This window comes from Uloborus diversus, chromosome 9 (genome assembly GCF_026930045.1).
Source record: "Uloborus diversus isolate 005 chromosome 9, Udiv.v.3.1, whole genome shotgun sequence".
NCBI lineage: Eukaryota > Metazoa > Arthropoda > Arachnida > Araneae > Uloboridae > Uloborus > Uloborus diversus.
This window is the reverse complement of record NC_072739.1, coordinates 33610404-33628895: the sequence shown is the minus strand read 5'-3', so window position 1 is coordinate 33628895 and position 18492 is coordinate 33610404. Positions and strand designations below refer to the sequence as shown.

The 18492-nt window shown below is 32.5% G+C and overlaps 1 protein-coding gene across 1 annotated transcript in view; it reads left to right on the top strand.

Annotated features, from left to right (window-relative positions):
• LOC129229479 (equilibrative nucleobase transporter 1-like) overlaps positions 1–18492 on the top strand; it is a 94607-nt gene that overhangs the window by 38335 nt on the left and 37780 nt on the right. The window contains exons 4-5 of the mRNA XM_054863792.1: positions 9284–9330; positions 11327–11403. Coding sequence (XP_054719767.1) covers positions 9284–9330; positions 11327–11403 — 124 coding nt within the window. The remainder of the gene's footprint in view (positions 1–9283; positions 9331–11326; positions 11404–18492) is intronic.

Genomic DNA, 18492 nt, shown 5'->3' with positions numbered 1-18492 from the left:
CAATGGTGAAGCAGATGTACGGACGCTGAATTGCTTCCTTTCATTTTGAAAAATATTTCAAAATTTCTAATTTAAATTAAAAACATTTTGGGGGGAGGGATTTTTTTCCTGCTACAATCAAATGTAAACTCTGAGAAAATCCCCCCTCTCTACGAAAGTAATCTTTTTTTTTTATTTAATCAATCGATAATTCACTCCTGGGGGGCAACAAGTTCGCCCAAACATAGCTGGGGGGGGGGATTTTCTACGTGTTTTTTTACCGAATAAATAATTGCAATTGTTTTTTACAATTTAATAGGTCATGGGAAAGTTCGAATAGTACTCGACTCGGACCAAATAAAGAGAAACAAAAAACTTTTTTTTTTGACAAATTGACTCATAGTTACTAGGGGGGGGGGAGAGATTTTTTTGGAAATCAAAATAATGAAACAAATACCCTGTAAAAATCCCCATCCCCAACCCCACGAAAGTGATCTTTTTTTTTTTAATTTTAACAATCGATATTCACTTCTGGGGGGGGGGGCTCCCACATTCGCCCCAACATAGCTGGAGGGGGGATTTGCTACGTGGTTTTTTATTAATTTAATGTTATTATATAATTTTTAGACATTTCACTTATCATGTTAATATTTTTCTTTTATTTTGACCTTTCATCCACCAAAAATAGTGGGCGGAGGGGGGGGGGGATTAGAGCCAAAATTTTTAATTACATTTTTTTTATTATTTTAACCGGTCACCCGCCATAAAACAGATAAACCGTGTTTTGGGGGCTCAGCTCTTGGTCTACAGGGACGACGGGTTCGAACTGAAAAATTCATTTTGTGTTGAATAGTCCATTTATTGAGAAGGCTATAGGCTATATAACATTGCGCTTTGACTAATAGGAGTGGAGCAGCAATAAGAAATATAATGAAAACGGGAAAATTTATATAATTGTATAAAATGCTTGGAACGCCGAATACACGTACATTTTTGAGGTAGACCGTGCAACGCCTGGCAATGCAGCTAGTAGACTCATAATTGCTGGGGAGCAGAGATTTTGTTTTGCAATTAAAACAGTTAAACGTATGCTCTGTAAAATTCCCTCCACGAAAGTGATCATTTATTTTTAATTTAATCAATCGATAATTCACCCCTGCGGGCGGCACCACGTTGTAAAACCGCGCACCAACCCCCTCCATAGGGGGATTGCTACGAGTCTTTTTTTTTTCTTTTTTATCGAATAAACGTTCAAACTTTGGGATTTTTTTTTTTTTTTTGCAATTTAAACAGTCATGCGTAAGTTCGAATAATACTCGACGTGGACCAAATAAAGAGGAACAATAAAAAATCTTTTTTGACAAATTGACCCATAGTTACTGGGGGGGGGGATTTTTTTTGGCAATCAAAATAATGAAACTAATACCCTGTAAAATTCCCCCCCCCCTACGAAAGTGATCATTTTTTTAAAAGTTTTATAATCGATACGTTACCCCTGGGGGCCACCACGTTCGCCCCAGCATATAGCTGGGGGAGAAATTCGCTACGTGTTTTTTCTTATTAATTAAATGGCTAAAAATTATATAATAACATTAAACTCATCACTTTAATATCTTTCTTCCTTTTTTTTTTTCTTTTTTTTACCTTTTATCCAGCCACGCAGCCGTGTGATCCAAAATTAGTGGTGGGGGGGATTCGAGCCAAAGTTTTTAATTGCATTTTTTTATTATTTTAACCGTCCACAAGCCATAAAAGAGATAAATCGCGTTTTGGGAGGTCAGCTCTTGGTCTATAAAGCATTCTCAACATTTTGCTTGTTGCTATACAAGGTTCTAATTTATTTATCACTATCTATGAGTTTTTTTTAGTAGGCATTTTATTATTAGGTTTTCCTCAATCAGCACAAAACGCAAACTCTGAAAATAGTGGGCAACGCCGGGCTTGCTTTTGTGTACAAAGTTCAATGTGGTGTTCCTTTTTGGTTAATTATGTTAAGCTTGTTAACAAAACAACGTTAAATACAACATTCTAATATTATTTGTGACATCACTCTCTTCCCGTAATCTCCCTCTGTAATTAGAGAGGGCTCTTATTAATAATATTTATAACAAATTAATAATTTCGCTTATTTACCATTGGATAGTTGCATCACTCTCTTCCTCTGTATTAGAGAGGTCTGTAATTAATGTTTATGAAATTCTGCTTTGAGACAATGATTTCGCTTTTGTACCATCGGATATTTTATGGCATCACTCTCTTCTCGCACTCTCCCTCTGTATTAAAGAGAGTTCTTATTGATAAATTTTATTACATATCTTGCTTTGAGACAAAAATTTCAGTCTTATATCGGTGGATATTTTGGGCATTACTCTTTTATCACTCTCTCCCTCTCGATTGACTCTCAAATAAATTCTGGATATAGTAAAATAAGTTCTGGCCACAGAGAGTTGTAGCTTATACACTCAAACCTCTTTTTATGCGACTTTTTTTTTGCGGTATATTAAAATTTCAATCGGATTGGTATTCAATTGACGAAATTATTTTTAATTTATCTTCAAGTGACGACATAGGCAACCCGATGGGAAACCACCGAGACCTCCCAAAATTTTCCTTATTCAGGAAACTTTGTCCGAGTACTCGGCAAAAAATTATCCACTATTACAATTTTGTAAGTTTTTGGGTTATTTTTTATGTGAGACTTTTTTTAGGCGGTCCCTACCCACTGCAGGAAAAAAAAAATAACTGTGTTGCGAAAACAACTTTTTAAAGCTACTGGTGAAGTTTTGAACAATTTTTTTATGCGGTCCCTATCCAACGCATAAAAAGAGGTTTGGGTGTATAAGGTAAACACAACAGTGTTGTGGCCAGTGCTTCAATAGTAGTCACTTCAAGGTTTATATTTGAAAAAAAATAGTGTTCCAGTTCTCCCAATGGATTCAAAAGTGCATCAAACGTCCAGAAGGTATTACTTGATATTACCTCCTGCACGTTTGAGTCTATTGGGAAACCTTGAATCCTACTTTTAAATATAAACTTGAAGAGGCCACTACCGAAGCACTTGACCTTACCATTGGATATTTTACGACATGACTCTTTTTGTGTTCTCTCTCTCTCTCTCTCTCTGTGTTTGACCGGGAACTTAACAAAACTTTTTATAACTCATCCTGCCAGCAGACAATGATTTTGCTTTTATAATATCGGATATTTTGCGTCATCACTCATTTCTTACTCTCCCTCTATTGATTCTTAAACAAATTCTGGCTATTGTGTAATGTACTGTCTTCGTGATAATTAAACTGAGCAAGAATAACTTTTCCTCCAATTTTGTGCATCAATGTTGTCCACAATGAATATTGCCTACAGCCAGAGCAAATTAACGTGGCAGCATTTTGAAACATTCAAAAAGCCTGCTCACGCCATTTAACCTTGCTCCCCAACTATGGATTTATTTATTTATTTCGATTTATAAAATAGTTTCGTCTACATTTTACACCTCTTTCGGTTTTAAAATGACTCGTACAAGTATGATCCATAGGTTTTGCCCTTCTTCGATGTCTGTACAATTGAATGAAAGTAAAAGCACCGAAGATAACGTTAGAAATTTCTAGGATTTCTAACATTTTATGCAACGCCACTTTTCAACAATCACCTGTTTTTTTCACTCGAATTCAGAAGTTCAAGAAGCATTTCAAGTTCATCAACGAAAACTTGCGCAATAAATGCATTGGTACCCAGTGACTTGTAAGGTCGATACAACGCGCTTTAAAAACAAGGATATTTACTTTTCTCTTTCATACCTTTTTTTGTTTTCAACGAATCTACTGCCACAAAAATAATGGGATGAGAAAAAAAAACTTGAAAGTTTTTAAAACATGAAACAATGCTTTCTCATTTGATGGTAGGTTAAAAAAAACGGGAAAACAATGGGAATTAGTCATGCCACTATTACAGTTTTTCCTCTTCAATTTACTCAGTAATATTTTTCTTTAGTACTGGAGACACTGATGATTCATATTTTTTTCATCATATTTCACCCCTTCCCCCGTTTTGTCACAAAACGTTACACTGGACCTTCCCCCTCTCCTCTCTCTGCCCCGTGCCTACATTATCTAAGTAAACTTTTATAAAAAAAGGCATTACTTGTTCACACTTATCCCCCCCCCACCCTCTACACCTTTTCACAAACAGTCATTTTTTTTCCAAAGCCCCCACTCCCTTAAAGAGTGACGCCATTTCTGGACGACCCCCAACGGATTTACAAATAATACTTTTAGCTAAGATTGTAATATGTTTCATATTGAGTTACATTTCCATGTTTCTGGTCTTCAGGTAATATGTATTAGGAAAAAAAAAACTTTTAAAATAAACTTTTTATTTTGCAAACTTCGCAAGTGAAATACACCAATTGAAAACATTGGATTCATACTGTCATACCTTTAATTTTAATCAAGGTTATTTTTAGTTGAAGATTAAATGTAAGTAGTGAAGCACCGTTTATACGTTTCTCTTACATAAGTTTTTATCAGTTATACGTTTTTTAAAATGGTCCCTGCGAAATCTAATACACATTAACCTATACCTATTATACGTTTTTTCATTTGTACGCTTTTTTTATACAGTCCCTTTAAAAACGCACAAACGGTTCTTCACTGTAATGTCATTATTATCGAAATATTTCAGTTGAATAAAAAATGAACAAAATTTTTAAAATTGTTGTTTTTTCTCCTTTTTTTTGTGAATCAAATAGATTTTATAGGTCCGTACAGATCTTGTGAACTAAACCATTCACACAAATTTACTCAACCAATTACCACAAAACTTGACGCAGATGCCATCTATGTCACTATTTAATAGTTTTTATGTATAAAAAAATTCATACAACTCTACCGCAAAGTTAATGATCCTTCTAACTTTTACAAGTCTAGAGTCTGGGAAAATCCATTCATATTATGAAATAAGGAGTTTGTGTGCTCATGTGTATGGCACGCTGTCCGGGGAAACGGGAAGGACAGAAACATGAAAGTTGGTAGAGTTTTTTTTTTTTTTTTCATTTTTTGCCTCCATTGTGCTTCTTTTGTTGCGAATTTGGTAAATTAGAGAAAAATTATATAATTTTCAGCACTCCTTACACCGCAGAACAAATTGCGTAAGAAGCACATGTTTTAATCCGAGTGTAGAAAATCCAATTTTAAATAAGGGGAGGATAAAAATAGGGTAACGGCACCATTGCCAGACAAGGGTATAGTAACAGACATTTATCAGTTAAGATTTAAATTAAAAGAATTTAAACGGCTAAAACTGATATTGCTGTGACCCACGAATACTCAACCATCTAGTGCTATCAGAGTGAATTTTATGAGCCAGTTGGTATTTATACAAGGCAGTGACGGAATGTTATGAGCAGCCACCACGAGGTCAGCTGGTGTTTCATGTTCATTTGAATTTAATAAAGCTTGAGTTCTAAAAATAAAGAACTTTTGCGCATTTTGAAGAAGAAAAGGAAAAAAAAAAGGAATTTTTGTTCAGTACACATCCCTTTCGTCATCCTATCTGTTACTGGGCATCATCAGATTTCTCGGTGTCTGTTACTGGGGGGTCTGAGCTTTTTTCGAAATTGAGCAAATAAAAATAGAATTAACTCATTCAGAGAATCCAGAAGCATCCAAACGTTAGATGAGATGTAGTTGCGTGAGATAAAAATAGTTCAAAAAGCCTAAATTCATTAAAAGGCTCAGAAAATTGAGTTAACCTGAGAGCGATGTCTTAAGCACGTCTGTTACTGTTGGTAGTTCTTACATTTTTTAATGAATTTTTGAAAAAAGCATTTATGTCTGTATTCAATGGTAAAAAGAATTAAAGAAATTAACTGATGATTACTACACACATGCATTTACTAGCGAATGATAATTTAGCTACGGAGGAGTTGAAAATACACAATACACAATTCGTATTTCCTTGCTAACGTGCAAAACCATTCAGATAACATCTAAAACTGTGACCTCGTTGCGTAGACAAACGAATATAGGTTCCTTACCATTAGAGCTTTTAAATGCTACTGAGGGAAAAACAAATCAGCAATACAACATCTTTTCACTTATGCTATGCTTCCACAAGTATTCAGCCAGTTTCGTTTACTGTCATTTTTCTGAGTTTCTAGAGAAATACATGAGTTTTTTTAGCTCATGTTGTTCTGTAACTTTGGTTATATAAAGGGTATAACTGAGCTTACACTTTCCAATTTAACCATGCATTCATTTAGGAGACCAACAACAAATTGAAGTGGCAAAAGTATTTTATACATTCCGTGTTGTTAAACCGCTGAGAATAAGCTCTAAAATTTCAAATGAGGTGTACTTAAAGAATGTTGAATGTTGTAGCGTACACAATTATTCTATGAATTGTCATAAAATTATTACTTATATTCACCAAGATAGAAGCAGTTTTCCCATCATTCGTAAATTTTGGCTAGTACCTGGCAGAGTTTTCTGCCAAACTTTCAGAAAACTTGACAGCATACTAAGGAAAAAGTATTACTGAAATTTGAAATAAAAATAATGACCATTCGATAAAATATGATCATCTAAAGGAATGCCACGTGAATGCGCGAACGATGGGCAATTAAAAATTTCATCTATTCGAAGTAAGGATATGTGACAATTTATGTAAGGAAAAGAAAGATCTTTAATCGTTACAAAAACAAATATGAATAAGTAATTAAAAATTAATTATCAGTAAAGACCCATCAATAATCATTTATATCAAAAACAAAATAGTTTTCAATATTTTACGCTTCTTGAATTCCCTTCACTTTGGTTTAATGTATTGAATCATTTAATTACTTTCGTTTGCGAACTTTAAGTATCGAATGGCTTATCAAATTTTGCAAGAAAATCTTACATGGATATCGGGGGAAAAAAAAAAAGACAATGAATTTCTCTTTTGCTCGATGACAACGATCTGGGCTTAATATCCCCTTCCTCGTCCTTTTTTCTTTTTTTTTTTAAACTTTTGCTTTATCATATACAAGTTCGTAGTTTCATTATAAATAAACGAATTGTCTGTCGCAGTAAGGTTGAAATCAATATAAAAAAGATTATTGAAAATAATATTTTTTTTTTTCTCTATAAAATGCTTCTATCACGATTCTACATGACTTCGTCTGTCAAACAAATAGTAAAAGCTGGAACCCTCTCGAAAATTTTAAGCTTATTTTCGTGTTCCACCGAATTTTTCACAAAGCTGACGATTCCAAAAACGCATAATCATCGCCTTATCTGAATATTTTAGTCCTAATGACATTTGCATATTGCTCTTCGCAACTAATGCATAAAAAATCTAAATTATTTTTATTTGCGGACGAACAATGAAGTCAGAAAACGTTGTAACTGGCAATTACTTTCTTGTAAGTGGCATCAATAAAATTGGAGGTTTCGCGAGTGGTGAAAGATGCGACATTCGCGCTCAAGTGAGCATGTCGCGAACATTGTGCGTTCAAGTAAAACATATCCGCTGTTAATAGCTTGTTTTCAGTAAGGTATATGGCATGGTTGACTGCGCTTTTGATGGTAGCCTTTTTAATACTCTTTAAAAAAGCTCGCATCTTCTTGTTTTGCACTTTGAACGTTAATTAAAAGCTGCTTTTTTGTTTAAGAAATAGCTATTAAAAGAAGGATTAAGAATGGGGAATAAATTGCACCCAGGTTCGATTATATGAACTAACGGTTTTTTCTTCCCGAAAGATTTTACGAAACATTTCTTTTAAATCATTTTAATGTGTGTAATAAACTTAGTGAGCTAAAAAAAATGCAATTTAAGTCCCTGATGGAGCTTGAATAAACCCCTATTTGATGACTTTTGATAATTGGATCTTTTTACCCATAAAGTTCAGAATAAGGAAGACGTTTTATCACGTTGGGCGCTGGCGAGAAATTTTGACTATTTCTCATTGTGGCGAGGTTTTATCCCAGTAACTGAAAGACTTCCATATTCACAAAAAGTTCGTTGAAAAGCTAACCAAAACCTAACTCAAAAATTTAATTAGTGATTAATTTAAATAACCGCAATAAATTTGTCAGTTTCATTGTTTTTTCGACTCATAATATAACTTCCCAATTTTGTGAAAAACATATTCTTGGAGCTAGCCTATCATTTTTTCGCAAGTAATTATATTATTAAAGAACATTATGTTAAGATGTGATTTTCCATTAATACTTCAAATTCATCAAAATTGGAGGAAAAAAGAAAAAAACTGAGAAATTATCAGTACGTTAGCTGTCGATAGAGTTTGACATAGTTCAAATATTTGAATGAACGTACTAATATTGTTTTAAAACAATATTTGATTGATTTAAAACCCAAATTCAATAAAACAAAACTCGCACTAAAGTTAGTTACACGACTAGTGAGTTGTGGCTTAAAAACAATATAACCAACAATGTTATATTGTTTTACACTTCATTAAAATTTTATGATTTAGAAAAAACATTTTTTAACTTCAAGTATGTAATATTTATTTAGACAACAAAACATCACATTATTATTTTTTTTTCTTTTTTGCGTGTATTGTGATATTGGAGACTAAAACGCTTAAAACTACATTGCGTAAAAACCTTGATTTTCTCCATTGTTGTTGGATTTTTTTTTTTTTTTTTTTTGAGTTGTATCATTTTTTGCCAAGGTGCGAAATGCATGGCGGGTTTTGAAAATTAAAAATAATAAGAAGAAGAAGTGGAAAACGAAACATTCATCAAAATTATAAATTTTGACTGTTGCTGAACAGAAATTTAATTCGTAACTGCTGTAGTTATCTTTTTTTTTTAATATAGGTGATGAGGTGGGGGTATGTAACGACAACATTACATTTCTTACGCAAGCTTACAGCTTTCAAAAACTTTCAATGATTTTTGAATTTTTTTTATTTATATAAATACAATTGAAACAGGGGTGAACAATATATATATATATATATATATATATATATATATATATATATATATATATATATATATAAACACATTTGTGTTACATATATATATTATATATATATATATATATATATATATATATATATATATATATATATATATATATATATATATATATAAAGTCTCCATAAGAGATATACCCATAAAGCCATACATGAAAACATTACAAATATTTGAACGCTAACGTCCAACTTTTCTCGGGTGAGACTTGCAAGTTCTTGCTTAAATTATTTTTACTTTGTTGTCTATACCACATGAAAAAATGGAAAGTTCTATTTTTCTTTTGTTACTTATTGAATCATTAATCTCTTCTCTGGCAGTGGTTTGATTACAAGTGGATGCATTCTTCTTTCTTTGACGATAAAAGGTAAGAACCTGTGAAGAAATATAATGATAGTCTATATTCAAGTATTTATTTTTTTAAGCTTCATGTTTAGTTACGATAATGTCAAAGTTTTATGTGTGTTTCCTTCTAACGCAACGTTTGAGTAAATAAGAGTCAGCTGCTAAAGATTACAAAAATATACCCCATAGTTAGGAAATTCCACGGTGACAGACGTATCAGCAGTTGCACAAAATACCTCATAGTGCTCCAAATATCGCACCCTTGCAGTGAAAGTGACGTAACACAAAATTTGAAAAAAAAAAAAAAAAAAAAACTAGCTATCGATTTGAAATCTAAATTTAATGCTCCTTCCTGCCGCAAAAACTCATAGTTAGCTTTCATAACTAGTGCGCAGTGGCGTAAAAACGGTAAAATCAATTGTGACACATAATTAAAATTTAATGATGTAGAAGAACAATTTTCGAACTTTTAGTACACGTTATTAATTTAGACAACAAAAACTAACCAATAAGCATTACATCATAAATTTGTTGTGTGTATTGTAATATTTAAGACTAAATTGATTAAAACTATTACAGTAAAACCAGTAAAGTTGACCACCTGTCAAAAATGACCGCTATTTTCAGGCCCAGAATTAGATCTATAGCATATATAAGTCAATTTCTCCAAGTTGACTACCTGTTTAAGTTGACCACTAAAATAGTGTACCGCAAGTGGTCAACTTATACAGGTTTCACTGTATTGCGTAAAACCTTGATTTTCTCCCCAATACCGTTTCTTTCTTCTTTTTTTTTTTGAGCAATCACGATTGCTTATTGTTCTCATTTGACTGTTTTGATGTCCTATCATTTTATTTTCTCACCGCCACCCTCCGCACCATCACCGTCGACCGGCTCCTCACGATGCTGCTCCTATAGCGAAAGCCGTCTCCAGGTTGCATCCATGTCCTACACACACGCGCATACATACACACCTACACACACAAACACATACACACACGTATACATACAGACACCCACACATACACACACAAAAACATACACACATACGCAAGTACCCGCACATTCATGCATGCACACAGACACAAACACATGTGCCTACACACACCTACACATACCCCCTCCCCACACACATTCATACACACACATACACATAACCCGTACACACAAACATGTACCCCCACACACAAACACACACGCCTACATACACACACTCGTGATTGCGAAAAACATAATTTGAATTCAAGATGTCAAAATTCAAATTAATTTTTTTTTTCAGTTGTCCCTTTCTTAGCCGAGGTGCGATATACTAAATTCTTGTCAGGGGTGCCCTAAACTAAAAATGTTGGGAAGGCGGAAATTTTCAATTTTCCGAATAGAACTCTAAAGTTCACCGAATGATAAAATAAGGGTATGCAGCACATCTAATGAAAAGGGAAATTCGGACATTTAAAAAGAAATTTCGGACATTCAGTAGGTATAGCTTTACTAATTAATACCGCACCAATGGAGGAGAAAAATTTGATGAAATAAGAATCGAAGTAAAAAAAGAAGTACACTTCGGGTGAAACCTCTGTACTTGGACGCAAACCAGTGTTGACTGTTCGCAGTTCTGCTCATCAAACGCGATGAAGAAAATTTATTTTTCAACTCTGATGAATCTTGTTAAAGGCTAGTTTACTAGATTTAAAATAAATTTCAGACTTTTTCATAAATATAAATACTTATGCGTGTATTTCGGAATAAATGTACTTAGTTTCTGTCGCACTGAAAATATAGAAACCAAAACTTTTTGCATGTTTACTTTAAACCGGGTAAACGTGGAAATCTGTTAACACGAAATTCGGTTAACGCGAAATGTTTTGTTGTCCCCATCGAGTACGTGTGAACAAAGTTTAACTATCGATATAAATCTGAAATATTTTTGTAAATGAATTTCCTTTATTCGTGCAAAACGTTATGAACACCCTGTACATTAATGAATATTTCCGAAAATTTTACATGACCTTATTTTTTAGAAACATCCTTCTTCCTTTTCCCGTCACTAATACTCATGTGCACAGCTGGAATACCTCTGCGCTTGGCAAACATGCAGGTATGTTGGTTCATTTTGCCTTTATTATACTTTTAAAAAAAAATGTACACATTAACTTTATTCACAAAATAATACTTTAAAAAAACACGTAATTTTTTTAAATATGCCGAGCATTATTTAATGTGAAATAGGGTAGTATGTGACCACTGAATGAAAGTTTAAACACAATTTCATTTTTCTCAAATACACATTATCATTAAAACGGGACATAAATTAGTGATACGTAATAGCAGGGTTGCCAACCTTGGAGGAACAACTTGAGGAGCATGTGTGGTGATTTTGAGGAGCAGTTTGAAAATTTGCGGCGTAGTTTAGTATTTTGTATGAAAATCAATAAAAATTACCAAAATCTCTTATCTAAAATTGTTTTAAAGCTTTATTAATCATTTTGTACAAGTGTAAAAATAATTATTTAAAAAACAGCTTCAAACACTATTTCAATCTTTGTGTATAAGCATCTTTGATTCCCCATATTTTCATTTTTAACATGAAAATAGCTAAACATGAGCTTGAAAACGTTCGGCTGGAAAATGCGGAGCAAAATAACTTCTTTGCGAAACCGCGGAGTTTCGCCATTTTTGCGGAGCAGTTGGCAGCCCTGATAATAGTAAAAACACTTTTAATTATTTTTCAAAGATAGTTTTCTGATTCGACTTCTGGTTTTTTAAATGTCTAAAAAAACGTTCGTACTTTTACGTGTAGGACCCAAAAGATAAGAGACTAAGGTCACCAATTGCATTCAAAGCATGTAGTTGACGTAATTTTTTTTAATGCACTCTGTTACTTCTACCCTCAGTGTTTGGATAGTTTCACTCATGTCATATGGTTCAATTGTAAGTGCAGACCATTTTATTTTTTAAGCTAGCCAAAGCTCTTCGACGACGATCGAAGTATGGCTGTCAAGACTATCGCTGTGACATTATATTTCGTCAGAGTTCGTTAAAATACCTTCAGAAACTGAAGAGACGTTTAGGAAGGAGTACGTGATTCTCCACAATTTCGAGGATAAAAATGTACGAATGGTACGGGTGTTTCAAAGACGAACAAATATTCTTCTGGAAAGATGAGCGACCCGGTCACACGTATCAACGTGACGGGTCAAAATAAGCATGTTAAAATCCTTCATCAAAATTAGCTACAACTCGTCAAGTGATTGGTCTTAGAGATGTTCCCAAGGGTTCGACAACAACCCCTTTGAGATACTAATTTTTTATTCCGTGAAGTTGGAAATCGACCAGAGCGATCATCTTCAGAGAAGGATTTTTTTTCGTCTTTGAAACTGATACCATTCGTACACCTTCACTCTCGCCGTACAGCAGCGTTTTTCAATTTGTTTGATAAGTGGAACCCTTTTGAGTGTCGACTTTTTTCGCGGAACCCCTGGTTTTTCCTCAACAGCATAGTTTGCATTCAACATTCTAGAAATAGTTTATTTTCAATAAAGCACTTGTTTTTGTCTAAAAAGATTACTACTTTAAAAAGTTATTTCAAACAAAACACAATTTTCTCGAAACGTCTGCAACTCATTTCCCCCAAAATGTGACAGTTTTTACTTTAATGATATGAGAGGTACCTGTTTTTGTTACGACAAATACATCCTTTATGGATGAAAGCATTATTTTCAAATCGGGTTCAGCACGAAGTCTGTATGATATTTAGTTTTTGTCGACAGACAAATTGAGAACATAAATTAAATTGCAAACAGTAAACGTGACAACAAGGAATTTCGTGACAATTGAGAACATTTATTGAAAGCATTCATCTTTTTAATTGCACCATAATTTCACTGAATGGCATAATTTTAAATTTCTGGTGTAGGAAGAATCAAATGCCATTTCAGTAAAAAAGTCGTATTCTAGGGTTGACAAAATTGAAGGCTATACATTGAAAATAAATGGCCATTCAATCAACTATTGATATTTTTTAACCATTCATTCGGAAATTACTCATTGAACAATGAACATTTCACTCAAACCACTATTTTTTAAGTCACTAAATTGAACGTTTCGAAAAAAAAAAAAAACAATGCAAGTTTCATGGAATCCTTGAGTAATCTCCATGGAGCCCCGGGGTTCCATGGAACACAATTTAAGAAACACTGCCGTAGAGGAATCACGCCTTCCCCAGCATCTTCTAAGGTTTCCAAAAATGTGCTTTAATCAAACGCTGACAAAACCTAAGATTGCAGCGTTGGATTTCAAAAGCTACATTTCCAACATAGCCGTCGCTAAGCAGTTTGGCTAGCTTAAAAAAAACCATCTGCACTCGCATTTGAATCACATGACATGCGTCAAACTGTCCAAACGTTGAAGAACAGATCACAGAATGCGTTTTATTCCTTGCTTTGGCTGTCATTGTTGAAAATAGTCTCCGAGCTTTTGTGTTCTACTACGTATTTTACAAAAGTCCCCTTTGGCAGCAACCATTTTCGCCTAAATTTTCAGCACTCACAGTATATATTCCTTCTCTAATATGCTGTATGTACTTCAAGGGTTTGGGATTCCTTCTACTTCCCACAGAGTGCGACATTATTTTACTCATGATGATTTTTACGGGTTTGATGTACTTTTGTGCACAATTCCGTGCCCAGCGAGTGTTTTTCTGAATATCTTGCAAGCAAACATATTTTGAATGCAATAAATTTCGAAACTCATTTGATGCAAAATTTAGCACATTTCTACCATTTGTAAGGTAGTATCCAAAAACATGGATTCATTTCCAAAATTGGTACAACCACGCAAAATTTAGCGCATTTTTGTCATTAGTAAGGAATCTTAATGGCAATGAATCGTTTTCAAGATTGAAAAAATTATTATTAGGCGTAATTATTATTATCATTTTTAAATATTAAAATAATCATCAAAAAAATAATAAACACACATTTCACTCGAAATTCATATACGATGATAATTCTTAACTTCTCTTTGTGTGGAGAAAACATCAGTCTATTTTTTTTTTACAATTTGAATACACTTCCTATTATTTGGATTAAGAGCACATAAGTATAGCTTCGCGAAGGCCATCCTTTCGATGAAATAAGCAAACGATTGAAGAACTAATCTTTTGTCCAAATGCGCTGCTCCCCATCAAATCCCCATCACTTCAATCTGTAAGGGGTAATTATGCTTAAATAAAAATATCTTCTTGGCCTTGGAACGCAATGGGTTAGTTCTGCCTGCTGGACAGTTAAAAAGAGTGGAATGGTAAGTTGAACGATTTGCCTATTTCTTTCCCACAAAGCTGGCGACGTTTTGAGTTGGCTTGGATTGATTGACCTTGATCTGTCACTCAGTTAATTGCAAGAGAGTGTACTTGACTGGAGTTCGTTATGTAATATTTTCATAGCTTTTGTTTGTAATGTTGCGGGAATTGATTTTGGGTCTTTCTAATTGCATCTGTTCATGTCTTTCAAAGCAACATTTCGTCGTGTTCCTTCTATTTTTTTAAGTAATCGTAATCGATATAGATTGGATCGCAGAAAAAACATCGTAGATTGTATTATATTTTGCCCTCAAGAGTGCCAGACTTTTTTGTTTTTCGGTACTCTAGTCTATCCCTATAGTTGTGTGTATATACAGTACTCCTCGCTCCGCCTATGCGGGAGCTATTCCTTTTTATGAGCCTTAACCACTGTAGGAAATAATAAATGTATAACAAAAATGTAAAATAAAAATTGCATTTTACTATAAATTCGTGTACGGGTGAAACAATTCAGTATATGAAAACGAAATTTAAGAAAAAGTCGCAGCACTTCGGTTTATTAATTATGAAAAAGTCTTTCACTAAAAATGCACTCGCGTAGGTCAGACCGCCCATTTATGCAAGTCACAATGAGTTGAATATTGAATTAAGTAACAAAAACGAGACTGTAAAATTTAATTCATGAATTCCTTATTTTGAGCTTAACTGCAAGAGTCACATTTATATTTAGCATATGTTTTTTTTTTTCAACCTGGGTTGTTCTCCAAAGACCTGAATCTAATCACAAATTGATCAAAAATAAAAATGCTAAGAATTGTTTCAAATATTTATACTGCATCTTTATGAGGAGCTAAATAAGAGGAAAATGAAGGGTAGGAAGAAAGGAGCACTTTAACCATATTACATTTCAGCTATGCAAGCCTGAAATATAAAATGCCAAGAGAGTGACATTTTACTTACAAGGAGACAATTACCAAGGCCTAGAATTATATTTAAGGTTTAATAAAATGCTACTATCATTTTTTTTAAATAAACCTTTTATATAAAACAGAATTGTTGTCCAGAAGAGTGAAAGCAAAAAGTGCCAGATACGTTTGAACTTCAAAATTATAATAAGACAGCCAGGAAAATCAGAATCTCAAAATACTCTAGCAATTCAGTAAATTGATGCGATAAACAGCAGATTCATAAATCCCTTCCTTTTGCCTATACTAATTGAACTTATTCCTAATGCCAGGAGAATGACATGAAAACTTCGGGACAAACCATCTTTAAATACTGTTTTGTTTTGAACTTTTGAGTATGCATAATTTAATGCTACAAATTCATTTTTTAGAATGCTTACATTAAATTTTCAAATGATTTAAGTACATTGGAGGAGAAGGTTAGGGCCATTGAGAAGAAATAAAATGGAGGGAGTGAAGACTTTCTTACACAAACCAAAGATCCCAAGTCACGTGATAGATTTTAAAGCAAAGCATTGGAGGAAATCGGGTTTCTTTCGCTCGTTTCCCACAAAACATGTCAACCATTTGTCGCAGTTGAGTCACATGACTTGGTGTCTTATCAACAGCTTTTGCTAAGCCCATGCGTGGAATTATTCCTCCCATTTACTTATTCCTGCTACTAAGGTTCGGACTGGCCAGGAGCCATATAAGCTACCTTTACTGCTATTCGGGCATAGAAAAAATTTCATGCCCTTTATTGGCTTATTCTAGTGCCAATCAAAGTTTCAAAGCTGTGACGCCACTGTAATGTTTTTAGTTGTCTTTGAAGTGTGTTTCTTGTTTGTAATCTGCTAAATACGAATAAACATTTGCAAATGAGATCTTTAATTGAATGTTGCTGACAAAAACAAAATTTTAATTTCTAATCAATTTCATCCTTTGTAAAACAAATGAAAGCTGCCTTTGAGAAACTGCTTCGAAATAAAAATAGGTAGCGCCATCTTTAAGAAAAAAATGCATGTTTTTTGACAACGTTTTAATTTAAATTGAAATTATTTTTTAAATAATTCCCACGTTAAATTATTTTGTTTATTAAAAAGCGAATTCCGCAATTTTTCATATTCTTAATGATATTTAATGCAATTTAAACAGTTGTTCATATATATATATATATATATATATATATATATATATATATATATATATATATATATATATATATATATATATATATATATATATATATATATATATATATATATATATATATATATATATATAAAAGAAATGATTATCATTTAAGTTAATAACAAATACTTATTGTGAATAATTTTATACATGCTAATTTCTAATATAATTTGCTCTTGTGAAAGTAAATAAATTGTTTATCGTATAACTTTTCTTTCTCGTTGCTATATCTATTGTTTCACATTGTATCTGGCTGATATATTATGTACATCTGTTTTACAATATTTACTTTATTTTTATGTGAGTTCAATATGAATTAATTATGATTAGTTCCCCCTGTTGGTTTTCAAATACATGTGATTGGACTAGAAAGCCATAGTATCATTAAAATAATAATTCTTCCACATCATATGAAGAGAAATTACATTTTCATAAAACAGTTTTGAAACGATTCAGAACCAAAGCAGTTTTCTAACACTTACACATACATACACACATACTTTTATGAATAAAATATGTACATCAAGAGAAAAAAATGCAAATCATGAAAGGGTGCTCACCCCAATTTTCAACTTCTCAAACTCTGCGAGAAACACAGAGTTGTAAAACAGCTTGTTTCAAAGATAACTTAAGTTTGACACTTCTCAAAAAAAGAATTATTTTCACAATATTTTAAATTCAAATTTTTTGAATACTTTCAAATTTTTCAATGATCGTATGATATTTAATGTATTTGAATGATTACATTCAAATGGTTTCAAAACTATTCATGAAACCACGATAATCTTATCAGCAATACAGCAAAAAAATAAGGAAAACGTTTTTGCTAATTTTGCTGAAAATATTTAGCAGCTGCTGATCTTTTCATGGGCCCAGTCTAAAATGTTTAGTTGTATTTATTACAATACAACAAAAATCATATATTGATTTCAAAATTTTCAAAATTGTCTCAAAAATGGTTGAGTTTTCAAGTTTTAGAATTTTGTGAAACTTTTTTCCCCCAAATGTATTTACGTTAAATAGTTAATGAAACTGCATGAAATTCTCTTGAATTGCCTTATCAACTGTGTGTGATATTTTTTTTTTCAAAATAATAAATGAATTTAAGGTGTCAAAGGGTGCGATTTCTGAAAGTTTGACTTAAAAATGATTTGACTTGAAATAACATATATATATAATTTTACATTAAGAAACATAGCTTTTTAATGTTATTTTCAAGGGTTTCAATTACCTATTCCTTTTTACAGAACTTTAAATATTATGAAGAATATTAAAAGATAAAGAATTCGCTGTTTAATTGAAAAAACTTCCATTGAGAATTAGTTGACAAATGAGCATAATCAACTTCAATAGTACCTTCTTCAAAAGCGCCATTTTTTGCTTATAGATAATGCTATTTATTCGTTTAATTATGTATTTTACTTGTTTTTTTAATTATTTTTTTTAAAGCAGAGCATTACTTTATTTTATGAATTATGAAATTAGTATGAGACCACAAGGATATATTCGCCAGACTCACTCAATATTCAATTGGAAGTCTTATTCTCGGATGCTAACTCATATTCAATAGAAATTAGCTAGAAATTGTTATGTATTAAATAGTTCACTAGAAGTATTTATTATTAACTTAAATGATAATCATTTCTTAAGAAGAGCTGTTTGAGTTGTATTAAATATCATTAAGAATGTGAAAAATTGCGGAATTCGCTTTTCCATCAACAAAATAATTTACCGTGAGAATTATTTTAAAAAT